The sequence below is a fragment of the Carassius carassius genome, chromosome 15, assembly GCF_963082965.1.
Source record: "Carassius carassius chromosome 15, fCarCar2.1, whole genome shotgun sequence".
Taxonomy (NCBI): Eukaryota; Metazoa; Chordata; class Actinopteri; order Cypriniformes; family Cyprinidae; genus Carassius; species Carassius carassius.
Window position 1 is genome coordinate 13,317,098 of NC_081769.1, and position 14,569 is coordinate 13,331,666.

A 14,569-nucleotide genomic window follows, 5' to 3' on the forward strand; every position below is an offset into this window, starting at 1 on the left:
GAATAAACTAGAGACAAGCAGATCACATCCATCTAATGTTAAACTCAACTAAACTAACTAGAACAAGCTCTATAGCAACCCATGGAAAACAAACAATGCTTTCTACTAAACTACAGTGCAAAACAGCAACCCACACATCACATCACAATCTGTTGCTATGATCGAGAGATGAAAGAAAGAGTAGAATGTTAATCAACAGTTAGATGAACTGATGAAGAGATTAAAAAGGAAGAGCAGAAAAACCTACTGCTGTCAGTGCCATTGGTTTGCAGTGTGGCATAAGAGTCAAAAAAGTACACGCGAGGAAGAGTTTGAATATCTGAGGAGAGGAGAGGAGAGGAAAGAAGAGGAGAAGAGGAGGAGAGGAGAGGAGAGAAGACAAGAAGAGAGGAGAGGAGAGAAGTAGAGAGGAGAGGAGAAGAGAAGAAGAGAGGAGAGGAGAGGAGAAGAGGAGGAGAGGGGAGAAGAGAAGAGAAGAAGAGGAGAGAAGAAGAGAGGAGAAGATTAGAGAAGTAGAGAGGAGAGGAGAGGAGGAGAGGAGAGGGGAGAAGAGAAGAAGAGGAGAGAAGAGAAGAAGAGGAGAAGATTAGAGAAGTAGAGAGGAGAGGAGAGGAGAGGAGAGGAGAGGAGAGGAGAGGAGAGGAGAGGAGAGGAGGAGAGGAGAGGAGAGGGGAGAAGAGAAGAAGAGAAGAGAAGAGAAGAAAAGAGGAGAGGAGAAAAGAGGAGAGGAGAAGAGGAGGAGAGGAGAGGAGGAGAGGGGAGAAGAGAAGAGAAGAAGAGGAGAGAAGAAGAGAGGAGAGGATTAGAGAAGTAGAGAGGAGAGGAGAGGAGGAGAGGAGAGGGGAGAAGAAAAGAGAAAGCTAAGCGTTAGTCTATTGTAGATTACAATATTAAATATTAGTAATAGAGTGAAAAATTAATTATTAATACTGCATTATCAAACATTTATTAAAAACACAATTTTTAATAATATAGTATAATTACACTATAACAAGATCAACTTAAAATAAAGTGTAACCTTACCAGTTTGTAATTGTATCAAGCGATTATTCTATTTATTTAATGTTATTGTTAATATTAATAATAATAACAATTATATTTATTTAAACAAACTAATTATTATTATTATAGTAGTAGTAGTAGTTTTCTTGCTTCTGAATGTAAAATCTTGGGAAATAATAATTAATATTATTATTATTATTTATTTTATTTATTTATTTCCTTCTGACATTTATGGAAATTAATAATAATACCAACAACAACACTAATATTATTTGTTTACTTTTGTATTTCTGCTTTAAATAAGCAAATAAAAAAAAATTAATAACCATTTATTAATAACTAATGCTAATAAATATCAGCATTTTGTTTGTACTAAAAACTTTAAGGCTGTGATTAAGCCGCTTTAAGGTTTGTATTGTTTGTACCAGTTTGTTATTGTATGAAGCAATTCATTGATTGTTGGTGGTGTTGTAGATATTAATTATAATAATAATAATAATAATAATAATAATAATAATAATAATATATTTATTTATTCAAATTTATTTATTTATTTAGTTATTTATCCTTAATAATTATTTTATTTTATTTTATTTTACTCACCCTCCCTCCACAGCTCAGAGATGAAGGGATCAGATGACTGATGCAGGAGAGATGCAACATTATCATTCAATGGATCCATGTTCTTTATCAGCCACTCATCTGCCTTATAGTCCACCTGGCAGAATAAGAAAGTATTATGACTGCACGTTGACTAGAAAACCAAGAAATGGAGACTACACCATAGTAAAAAAAATTCATCTGACCTTGCCAGCATAGTGTATAATGGAGAAGTCGGCCTCTTCTTTAAGCTGCCGCGGCCGCATGAACTTTGAGTGTGATCCCTGCTCAGCTGACAGCTTGTCCACAAATGAGCGATCAGTCGCCCTCGGAAACCAACACTCCTCATCCAACAGTGCCAGGACGCCAGGAGGATGAGCCTGTGGAGCAAACCAGTCAGAAACACTTTAAAGACACCGCATGTCAAATCAGGTGGTTCTACCTGATGTGAATTAAGATGTACACACAAACGCACACACTGACCGGTCTCTCGATGAGGTCGATACAGGGCTGAAGATCCAGACCGAAGTCGATGAAGTTCCACTCGATGCCCTCTCGCTGGTACTCCTCTTGCTCCAGTACAAACATGGTGTGATTGAACAGCTGCTGTAGCTTCTCGTTAGTGTAATTGATACATAACTGCTCGAATGAGTTCAGCTGTTCAGAGAGAGAGGCAGAGAGAGATTAATATTTATCAGCTGAGTAATAAACAAGCATTAAGACTCTCAGAGCTCGCTCACCTGGAAGATCTCAAATCCAGCGATGTCCAGGATCCCGATGAACGAGGCGCCCTGACGCTGTCTGCGGTCCAGCGCTCTGTTGATCCGGTGCACCAGCCAGCGGAACAGACGCTCATATGTGGCCTTCGCCAAAGCTTCCACTGCGAAATCAGCCTTAACGTGCACAGACATAAACAAAAACGTTTCTATTGTACAGCACCTTTCACGATCCTTCAGAAATCATTCTAATATGCTGGTTTGCTTCAAGAAACATTTTTAATCATAATCAATGTTTTAAATGGTTTTGCTGCTTAATATATGTATGGAAACTGTGATAAAAAAAATTTTCAGGGATCTCTGATGAATAGTATTTTCTGTTCATGCAAAGAAAAAAACCAAAACATTTCATTCATTCAGGGATACAGTTAATGGCTCTCTCTCTATAAATGGGCTACTGAATCATTGCTTCATACGATTTGTTCAAAACATGGATTCATTTAGAATCAGAGATGCACGACTGCTGTGGCTGCTGTGGCTTTATAGATAATATTTTCGTTGACAAAATTGAACAAAACGCACAACATTGTGTTTCAATTTTGCACAATATTAACTTCTTATTTACCGAACTGTTGTATAAAATCACATTTGCGCACATGTTCTTTGTGTAATAAACAGTATTCTTGTGATTGCTCTCGCTGCTGGTGTGAAATCGCTTATCATATGATATAAATATGAGACAAAAACTCATACAAATGATTTTTTGCCCCAGTATCTTGAATTTTTAGGGCATGACTGAATTTATGTAGTTGTTGTCCTGCATCACATTCGTCAACAGTCCACTGTATGAAATGTAAGATGACATACAGGCCACCATGCTAACTGCGTTAAAATATTTTAATCGCGTCATTTTTGCATAACTAATTAACTGAGTTAAACATCTCTTACACCTACCGTAGGTTAACTGTGCATTAAATGTGCTGAAGTAACACTGCAGTGTAATAAAAACGGTTCCTTTCTATGTATTTGTAGTTGAAATCTTCATGAAGCCACACAAACACTCACCTGCTGCTTGGTCTGGGCTTTCTGCACGTACTCGCGGCCCACTTTGATGCGTGGAGTGAGAATTGCTCGGCTGAACTCCAGGACACTGATGCCCAACAGGTGGCAGAGTTTCTGCGCTGCTGTGTCGTCCGGCATCGAGGCCTGATCTGTGTTCTTCTCTTTCTGAAACGTGATGTTCCCAAACTGCAGCACTGCAGAGATCACCTTTAACATAGCTGAAAAAAGACAGAGACGGAGCAGGATGGAAAATCAGTTCCTTTTGTTCAGTGGTCAAGTATGTGGTATATGTTTTCTTCTCCATCTATTTGAGAACCTCCTCTCTTACATGTGGATTCTTCCGGGGTGAAACCCATGATAGTCACTGAGTCCATTGTCTGCGTAAAGTTTTCTGAATCACTCTGACCTGGAACAGGAAGTGACCCCCCACAGATAAAGCGGTACTGATCCGCACTGCCCAGCAGAAGCTCCTCTACAGAGAGAGTGAAGAAATAATAACAGTGACAATGTTTCAATGAAAGAGAATGAAAACCTTTATATTGTGAAGCTGTGTTATGTGTGTGTTTGTGATCTACTGACTTCTCATGGCCTCAGAAGCTCCAGAGAGGAGCTGGTAGAAGATATGGAAGGTTCGCTCTTCTTTAGCCTGACGAATGGCTCGGGACTTCTCCAGCAAATCTGATACACGTGTGGGTTAAAGAAAAATGCACCAATAGAAACCTTGTTTATATATTCTACATACATTCTAGGCTATCATTAACTGAATGAAGAAAATCAGCCCAAATTTCAGAATATCATTGCATAACATAACAAAATATAAAGCAGTATCTGCAAACAAAGATTCTATAACTTTACTTTTCAGAGAAATTTAGTTTCAATTGTTGACTGGTGATTTTTAGTAGATGTATAAAGGATACAGGTCTCAATATTAGCACCAACAATATATCCAGCAACATCAAAATTGATTCTGATGAATTTGCCCTAAAACAAATATAAAAGCATGTTAGAACCGATCAAAACATCAAGTTTAATATCTCAGTTCAAGTGATGATGGTTGGATGTGCCATGGCAGGGCTTACAAATCTGGAAGAGTTGTCATTTTTGACGGTTTTGGCATTGCCGAAGGCTTCAAGAATGGGGTTTGCTTGCAGTAGCTGTCTCTCCAGTTCCCCCTAGACACAGGACAGAAAGAACAGCATGTCAGTGCAGGAATATTACCAAAACCACAGAAAAAAAGCTCAAAGGAAACCTCTGAATGCAGAGACCCCACAGTATCAGCACCAACATCAGCATCAGCATCAGCATATAACTGCAGCCAAACAACTCTCACACAAACACACATACATGTTTACTTCACTAAATGGAGACTTGGCACAGAATTATATTATTTTTGAATAAAGCAAATTATAATTACTATAGACTCCAAACATTAACTCAGTGATTATAAAGATGAAGGGTGTTCCCCCACAAAAAAAGGAGTGCAGATATATTGTAAGGTGACGTGATCTTAAGTCTTGTTTGTCAATTTCACAAAAAAAAAAAACATCACTGTATGATAATGCACAAAAAATATTTTTTTATTTAAAAATAAAATATTTACATATTTCTATGCAAATTAGGTCTATAAATAAAAAAGTTAAGGTATTATTTATTATTTAGGTATAAAGAAAATAAAAGATCAATCTAGGCATTTTTGACATTTGACGTTTAATCCAAATGTTTAATTCAACAATGTAATTTGATTTTATTATTATTATTATTACAAAAAGTGATAAAAAGTCAGAGGACAAAATTGCATAAAACATGTTTCATGAATACAAATTAAATAAATAAATAAATACATATAAATCAGGTAAAACAAAATTTAAAAACCACTGCCCTAAACCAAACCCTAAAAGAAAATTGTGGACAATAAAAAGGAAATTTAAAAAAAATACAAAAGGTTGTCCTAAATTAAAGCTAGGTCTAAAACACACACACACACACAGTTGAAAGTGCAAACTCATAAAACTGCAGCTCAGCCACAGCCTTCAGATGAAAACAATACAACAACAAAAAATATGTACAAGCTAGATAATCTGTTTTGGCTCTGAGGTTTTGCTCTTACCCTCAAAGAACAGTATGCTCTATGCTCTCAAAAATAAACCATTGCAAAGCTTTACAGTAATATGCATACAGCGCCCCCTGTAGGCCCCTAGTGGAAGTATTAGAGCACCCATACTCACATACTGCATAGTCTGTTAGAGTCCACAAAATAAGAGAGAGATGTGGTGGTTGAACAAGTGAACAGGACAAACAGGGGACAAAAAATATAACATACTGGTGAGCAAAAAACATAAAAACATGGTTAACAAAACAAAACAAATAAATCCACAAATTATGAGGTTAAAGTGGCAGGACATGAATTAGAATGTCTGTAGTCTGAACTCTTTCCTGTTAGCCGGATGTGTCAGTCAAGAAGAGAAAAGCCCCCACTCACCCTGTTCACAGCACTACTGCCACGACCCAGAGAGCGCGTCCCATCCATCTTCAGCACAGAGCAGAGGACAAAGAGAAAGAGAAAAGAAGAGCAGAGCAGAAAGAAACAGCAGGACCCAGGAAAGAGAGGAGACGGGGAGAGAAAAGCAACCAAGAAGAGCCAAAATCCACATATTAGAGAAAAGCTGCATATAGCCCATAGATACACCAGCAGTTACAGCTTTATAATTCAAGAGTTATAATTCAATAACGATAAACTGAGGCAAGAGTGAAAGCTTTAGACCAAGAGTTCCAGCTGACATTATAAACAATATTTCAAATAACTCGTTATTTTTATTTTACCGATTATATATATAAATTTAGATTTCCATAAAATAGTATCATTTTAATTATATTATCTGCCATTTTTTTGGTTATCAGCAACAGCAGAACAAATTATCATTCCTTATTGGCCAGAATTTTACTAATACACAAAACTTAACATTTAATGCAAAATATGTTTTTTGCAGATTCAATATAAAATGTCGAAAAAATATAACCAACAGCATTTTTATTGATGAATGTATTGGCAAGGCAAGTACAAACACTGGATCTGCAGAAGAATCGCAAGGTAAGCATGTGCTGACTTGTTAGAAAAGCAGAAAGTAGAAATAGCTGCCTTTTCTCTCCCTTATAAGTCCCCATGTTTACCTGTAGGGCGCTGTCTTTGGGACGACCCAGAGTTCCAGACTTGTGTGAGGACGCAACATGTGCCAGATACTGAATCACTTTTTTTGTGTTCTCCGTCTTTCCTGCACCAGATTCCCCTCTAAACACACACACACACACACACGTATATAAACACTACAAATAAACCACCTTCTGCTGTGAAATAGGTATAGTCTATTTTCAGTGTTATTCAAACAGATACTAGCAGATGGCTTAGATTTTAACAAGATACAAAACACATATGCTGAAATAAAATTAGCAACACACGCCATAATGATGGAAAAAACATGTTTCGATTGTCTGTCTACATGAAATGTATATGCATTATACCAGGGTTGAGAGAACAAACAGAGCAAAATCTTCTGGTAACTTACTGTTTTTACAGCCAATAGGCTTCTGATGGATCAAATAGCTACATTTCTCCCTTATGCTGTAAAACTGTCTAACTTCTCCACCTTAAATGTTCAGTTAAGTGTTGACTGATTTCTAATCATTAGAAATCATTTGTTTTAATGGTCTGAAAAAGCATGTTTTCTGTACTTTCTGCTGAAATATGTAGTCGAAGCCAAACATGCAGCTGGTTGAAACTCACGTGCACAGGATGGACTGATCTTCTCTGTCTGTGTGAGGAAAACAACACACATTATCATAACAAATCAACAATTACAGTGACTTTGAATTATGTGAATTGTGTAACTGAATATGAAAAATGTTTTATATGACAGAAGAAACATGAACCTATGCTCAGAAATAATAACTTAATTATAAGGATTCTAAGGCAGTACACTGAATGTTACTCTACATGAAACACAAATATAATAATATTGGGAGCATCTACTTTTGATTTTGAAGACTGGTTCATTAATTCATTAACAAATTAAATGAATAATTCATATTTATAAATTGTCCTCCAGTTGTATTTTCTGTATATTTTCTCTCAAAGTGTTTAAAAAGATTAGACAGTAAATCTTTCTGTCAGTTAAACAGTTAAAATAACATTATGTCATTTAAAAGAAATGAGTTAAGACACATGGCATAATTGCCATGGCTCTTTTTTCACTTCAACACACACACACACACACACACAAACACACACACACACACACACACACACACAAACACCGGTCAGGCCAGTTTATTAAACACAGACACTCCCTGAAAAGCAGGAAACAGGGTGAAAATGCTGAATCTCAGTGTCTCAGTCATGCCTGTGGTTTCACACTGTTAGTACTAAGTATGTGAAAGAATTCAATCGTCATGCAGCAACATGTAACTGGCTCTTCTGTCTAAATACTGCGATGCAGAGGTGTATGAATAAATTCACATCAACTGAAGCAGGTTAGCAGGTTGCCATGGTACCTTGCAGCATGCTCCTGTAGGCCGCCTCCGATATGGCATAGATATGTGGAGGCATCTCGTGGCGTTTCTTCCCACGATACATCTCTATGATGGAATCTGTATAGACGGGCAGGTTCTTATAGGGGTTGATCACCACACAAAACAGGCCGGAGTATGTCTGTCGGGCGTCACACACAAACACAAGAATTCAGACAGATGGAAACAATGATGTTGAATAATGGATGTAGAATCTATTTTTGGCAGAGCTGCCCAGACAGACCACCCACAGACCACCTGATGGACACCGCACACAACACTAGCACTAACAGTACTTGCAAAAATCAGAAGCTGAGATCTGATTGGCTGCCTTCAGCCAGCTTGCTGAAGTCAGAGTGCTCAGGTTTTTATCAGTCTAAAACACATTTGGAGAGTGGGCTGGTACAATAAGCCATTTTAAGGAAGAATTACGAGCTTATGAGCTTTAGGTTTGATGCGCGGGTTGCCAAATTTATCCAGAAATGTTTGATTATAAATCAATGTTACAATTGTTATTATTATTATTAAATTAAATACTACAAAAAATGGTTGTACAATTTACGAAAAAATTAGCGATTATAAATTAATGTGATGATTTTTATTATTACTAAATTAAATATTAAACAAAATATGAATTATTATATTACTTTTTTTAAAAGGATCTCGGTGCAAAATTAAAAATAGTTTAAATAATAATAATACATTTGTTTTACAGTACAACTGTAAAATGACAATAATAATATTTGTGTCTTAATTTTCTTATTTAAGCTTTGATTAATCGTTTATTCTGGTGGAAAATCAAAGGGTTACTAGCGAACATATTTATTTAAATAAATTAATTTTGATAATCAAACAAGGCCACATCATGATTTCAATTTTATTTTGATTAACTGTTCAGCCCTAGTGTTTTTGAGGCACTTAGTCGCAAGTAAATTAAATATTCATAAGCAGAACTTATTTTTGCAGTTATGTTACTATTAATAATAATAATAATACATTTAACATATTACTTTAGTCAATTTTAATAAAACATCATATCATTTTAGAAATAACATTTGACATAAAAAAAAAAACTTAATCAACTATTTAATAATTTTTATGTATTAATTGTACGTTATATACTTCTATTTAACAAAAACAGCATGTCAAACTGCTCTTGCTCATCCAAGCATGGAAAATTTTATGCAAATCCTCAGAGTTTATACACATATTGATTATTTCCATTTCATTTTAAGTGCAATTTTCCAAACCTTACAAAATAGTTGGATATAAACCCAGCAACATTTTTTGGGTGAAGTGGACCAGACGTCATGCTTATAGTCAAAAGAGGCATGCTTGCCACTGTACACAATGATCAGAAATATATATATCAACATGATTTTATGCACTCATTTAAATTTGATTACTGTACCATGAAGTCAACACTGGGCTCAAGTGACTCTTTTGACAGATTTGTTATGAAGAAGGGCCCTTGATCTTATGTGTGCATGAGTGCATCTGTGCATGAGTGTTTGTACTTTCTTGGCTGCGTTCAGCATGAAACCTGAGCAGAAATTTGAACTGTGAACCTGTGATGAACAAACACGCGTGTGTATCTGTGTGTGTGTGTGTGTGTGTAACACTATCCTTCTTGCTTACTCACACATGCCCACACACACTCATCTGATGGCAGGGCACAGTGGCAGGCATGTGTCAGGATTGAATGCTTGCTAAACACACGTGAGGAACAATTCTGACTAAAGGGAAACACTCACATATATGAGTCCTGAATAGTATCTCTCTCGTAGGTTGTTTAAGACAGAGGCCTCATTGAGGCACGTGAGATCGGCCATATCTTCAACTTTACTGAATCGAGGTGGGTTCATCCGCTGGAGCTCCTCCCTCGAAAGCTTCAGCTTCTTCCCACTCTCTGTAAGCTCCACCTCCACCTCGTCGCCTCGCTCCTCGCGTATGCTTGCAGACTGACCAAAGGAAACACAGGCAGAAAAATAAAAGATGAGAGACTACGTAAAATGTGCTCTTTGTAAAACGTTTTTTATGGAACGTGCTATCAACACATTTGCAGCTGATGTGTCACTGTCCTTTATTAAAGTCATGATCACTGTCAAATGTCCTCTGATCATATTTCACTCCAACAAATAACGAGCAACATTTTTTAATGACAAGTAAGCACATTTATGACTCGGTTGGTACTATAATGCATTAAATAATTAAATAAAAATTCAGTATCGCATAAAATAAATAAAGTACAACGTGATACTATAATATTTATTTACAAATGTTATCTAAATGTAAATAATATATTAATATATACTTTTTTAGCGTTTAGAAAAATGTTACGTCGATGCAAAAAACAAATATATATGTTTTTTAAAGTTTGCACATATATACATATATAAAATAAAAGTATGTATTTAAAATAAAATTAAAAAAAATATTTAAATAATGTATGTGTGTGTACTGTGTATATTTATTCTGCATTTATAAAGACACACACATATGGCATATATTTTGAAAATATTTACATGTACATAATAAATATACACAGTACACACACATATTATGTAAAAAAAAAACTTTATTTTGGATGTGACTAATCACGTATTTATATATATATATATATATATATATATATATATATATAAATTATATAGAATTACATTATTTTCATGACAAGTAAACACATTTGCAACAAAAACTTAATATATTTAGTATAAAACATAAAACTAAAACTATATAAAACACACTATTATGTTTTCATATTAGTCTTTTTTTAGATCAGTTAGAGAGATTATTATATTATTAAAAATATTTTTTAAATTATACCAAATTAAAAATATTTACTTACATATTTATTTTGATTTATTTTTTCTTAATGCTCCCAAAAATGTTACCAATGCACAGTGGGACTTTAATGGGTTTATTCAAACAACACTGTGAGATAAACACACACAGTTTCAGTATTTCAGAGACTGATAATGATGTTTAATACTCAGACTGCCTTTCTCACACAGGCATAGTCACTTTGTAGGAAACAGGGAATACATTCATGTTTGATGGAGACAGACAGTCTGAGGGGGAGTGTGTCAGAGATTGAGAAACAGAAATAGATATACTGAGACATAGAGAGAGAGTGTATAGAGTGACCTCCAACAGGAAGTGCTGAGATCTCCCTCTCTGTTCTCTCCGGCAGTCAGTCACATTCTCAACATGGGACACTTCATGACCAGGCCTCGTTTTGAATTGCGGTGATGTTTTGCAACCACTGGCTCAACAAGTGCATTGCGCTATTAATAGTGTCATATCCAAGCACTAAAGCCCTGACTCAAACACGTGTTTGGTGGGTGGGCTGCACAGAAGTAGCTTTTCAACTAGACGGAGAACAACATAAACAAGGTCAAAAGGTGAGCAGCAGATTAGAGCTTCCTGTCATGGGTTGTAATCTGCTCCTCAAGAACCTGACCATCTAGTAGATCTGGCTCATTTTGTGATCATTTGCTTACTGTTATTAAGTTTTAAATCTTAATGATGTGCCTTTAGTTATTCAGCGGAACTGAAGAATTTTGAAGAATATTCAATCTGTGGTCACAAAAGACACAGAACCAAACCTAGCACGACCAATGAGATTTAAAAGTGGTGAAGGCGAAGATTTTCAGTCATCAACAACCTTAAAAAATGTCAGACACAAAAATCATTCCTGTGACAAAGTCTTTTGAATGCAGCTTATAAGTCACATGGACCAATTTTATGTAGTGATTTTTTATTTTCTTTATTTTCTTTGAATTCTTCTTGAAGTCACTGTTGTCACAGTTTGTTAAAAAAACATCCTGTTTCCTTTGTTTTCATACTGGCTACTTTCTGCCTGATAATTTAATATTATATTTCTTATTATTATCATGACATATATTCACTGCGTTCTGTATGTGTTACCTGGTCTTTATTTGCCTACATGTGATTCCCAGTGCACCCAGACATAATCAGATTACTGAGTGCACTGTCGCTTACAATGACTGCTTTCTTTTTAGTAACATTTTTTAATATACTAGGATTATACTATAACAGGATTACAGAATCAAGAAGTTTCTATTTAAAGTATTTGTTTTCTTTTTCATTTTCTTTTCACCATGTTCAAATTATTTCTTTCTAATTTAGTAAATATTATGTCAAATAAACTTACATACACACATATAGACAGACAGACAGACAGACAGACAGACAGACAGACAGATAGACAGACAGACAGACAGACAGACAGATAGATAGATAGATAGATAGATAGATAGATAGATAGATAGATAGATAGATAGATAGATAGATAGATAGATAGATAGATAGATAGATAAATTAGAATTAGAAATTGGAATTAAAATTTTAAAGAATTTAAAGCCATTATTTTGTTATATGAGAAAAGCATGAAATACATATTTGAAAAAAAAATTCAAAAAGTTTTTTAATTAATATGATTTTTTGTTTTTTTCAGATTTTTTTTTATGAATAAGTAAATATGAAAGTCTTTTAATGAAATGAGACTTTAAGTAAGAATCTAAAACTGCCAGTAGGTAGCAGTAAATGTTTTAATGAATAAGACATTCATTCATTCATTCATTCAGCCGTTTGTTTAAATGGTAGAATCATTCAAGAAATAAGTAAATTGCACTGATTCTTTTAGAACGCGGACTCATTCAGAAACTGCGTTACTTGGAGGTGCACAACACTTCTGATGTGGCTTTAATAGGTAATATTTGCATTGGCAAAGCTGATCAAAAACAGACAATACTGTGTCTAAAATATAACAATATTAAGTTCGTATTTACTGAATTGTTGTATAAAATCAGTATCACACTTGCACTCTTGCTATTTGGGAAAAAAAACAGCACTCGTGTGATATTGCACTCATTGTTCATGTTATATTGCTTAAAGGGACTGTATGTAAGATTTTGACTCTACTAAAGCATAAAAATACCATAATATGTTTGCAGATATTTAAGAAACATGCTAAATTAACATACTCTTTTATATGAAAAACAATGCTACAGTCAGTTATTCTTCTTTGAAAATATGCATTCCGGGCCCGAATGTTGATCTTTGTTTTGGTTTGTGAAACCCGCCCACTGCCAGTTTACTCAATTTGTATTTTGTCACCCTGGGTTGCCAGCTGCCGGAAAACACAGCATATTTCATTTCATTCATCGTCAAGTGTGCTCGTTCCTGTATGTGTCACCAATCTGGCAACCTGCGTATGCGTCAAGCCTGAAGAGGAGGGGCCGGGTGAAAAAAACTCACTAATATTTTGAATTTGGACTTAAATACCTAGTTCAACCACTCGGTGTTAATCCTACATACAGCACCTTTAACTATATCATATGATATAAACATGAGACAAAATCTCATACATGGGCATTTTCCCCAATCTCTTGAATTCTAGGGCATATAAGTGCCTTATTTAGGCTACATCAGGCAGTGAGTTTTACCGGTGTGTTCAGCTGTACTGGTATGTTATTTTTGTCCATATTTTGTCCATAATACTCTCTGAAATATCGTCAACAAATTTAAAAATACATACTGCTCAACCACACTTTGTATCAATGTTACCTCAAACCCATGTTTCTCTGAAGGCACCCATACGAGTCTCTTAGCCGCCCAATCAGCTTGGCTGGAGGCGGAGAACACTGTGGTTGGTGACCCAGGCCCCGCCCCCGTGGACAGGAAGCGGGTGACATCATTAACATTGCCTCCCGCTGGCCTGGACATGGTTGTAGCACTGTGTAGGAGAAAGAAAGAGAGAGTTGTAACTCTTTATGGAGGAAGCACAGCAGAGACAACCGATCATTACCCTTTATAGAATTATACCCATCATCATTATGATGCCACTGAGGCAATCAACAAGTCCATCAATCACAAAGAACAGAAAGGAATGCTGAGAGACAAACCAACAGACAAAGAGTGCTGGAGAGAGAAACAGAAAGAGAATTACAGTATTGTGACATTTAATATTGGGGTTATACTGAAGCACTGTCTGATTGAGAGCCTCAATAACAGTATGCAAATGAGAAAATATGCACGTGACTGTGCAAAGGCTGTACAAATCTGATTGCGAAAATGCACACCAACATACTGTATACATTCATGTATTTTGGGTCTTGCTGTTGAATATCTGCATTTGCATTGACATTTATGCATTGAGGAGATGCTTTTGATCCAAAGATCCAACAGGAACAAAAGCCATTTCCAAAGAGCCAACAACATTTGGAATATAAAATGCCAGCTTTATTAGATAACTACCTAGATTAAGATTCTGCACCACAGCATTACCGGAGAACATTTAACATATAGTTTAGTGAACACTTCACCCATCTACTTCTTATCAGACCAAAAGTAAGTTTATCTGTTTGTTGAACCAATAAAGTTTTGTCAGGCTGTTTGGGATGCACACAGATGGAGAGAGCTTTCCATTAGCATTCCTATTCATTTTAATGGCAGTTGCTTGGCTGACACAGGCGAACACAATATCTGCCATCAATCACATGAGATGTAAATGTGACTAATGCTAATGCTCCATGGATGCTGGAAAAACACATCATGTTGAAAGACAAAAGTTCAAATGTTTGGGGTCGGGAAGATTTTTTACT

At 35.7% G+C, this 14,569-nt stretch overlaps 1 protein-coding gene across 8 annotated transcripts in view; it reads right to left on the reverse strand.

Annotated features, from left to right (window-relative positions):
* Positions 1 to 13,697, reverse strand: part of myh14 (myosin, heavy chain 14, non-muscle) — a 30,817-nt gene extending 17,120 nt beyond the window's left edge. For 2 of the 8 annotated variants that reach the window (XM_059567437.1, XM_059567435.1), the window contains exons 1-17: positions 13,533 to 13,697; positions 9,695 to 9,901; positions 7,926 to 8,082; positions 7,159 to 7,186; positions 6,549 to 6,666; positions 5,860 to 5,907; positions 5,606 to 5,617; positions 4,460 to 4,552; positions 4,298 to 4,361; positions 3,960 to 4,058; positions 3,709 to 3,852; positions 3,384 to 3,598; positions 2,343 to 2,495; positions 2,086 to 2,259; positions 1,809 to 1,982; positions 1,606 to 1,720; positions 248 to 319 (exon numbers count right to left, since the gene is read on the reverse strand). In XM_059567437.1, the coding sequence (XP_059423420.1) occupies positions 248 to 319; positions 1,606 to 1,720; positions 1,809 to 1,982; positions 2,086 to 2,259; positions 2,343 to 2,495; positions 3,384 to 3,598; positions 3,709 to 3,852; positions 3,960 to 4,058; positions 4,298 to 4,361; positions 4,460 to 4,552; positions 5,606 to 5,617; positions 5,860 to 5,907; positions 6,549 to 6,666; positions 7,159 to 7,186; positions 7,926 to 8,082; positions 9,695 to 9,901; positions 13,533 to 13,691 (2,032 nt within the window). In that variant the 5' untranslated portion in view covers positions 13,692 to 13,697. The remainder of the gene's footprint in view (positions 1 to 247; positions 320 to 1,605; positions 1,721 to 1,808; positions 1,983 to 2,085; positions 2,260 to 2,342; positions 2,496 to 3,383; positions 3,599 to 3,708; positions 3,853 to 3,959; positions 4,059 to 4,297; positions 4,362 to 4,459; positions 4,553 to 5,605; positions 5,618 to 5,859; positions 5,908 to 6,548; positions 6,667 to 7,158; positions 7,187 to 7,925; positions 8,083 to 9,694; positions 9,902 to 13,532) is intronic. The other 6 variants (XM_059567441.1, XM_059567440.1, XM_059567438.1 and 3 more) reach the window with 5 other exon arrangements.
* Positions 13,698 to 14,569: the final 872 nt, after the last annotated feature.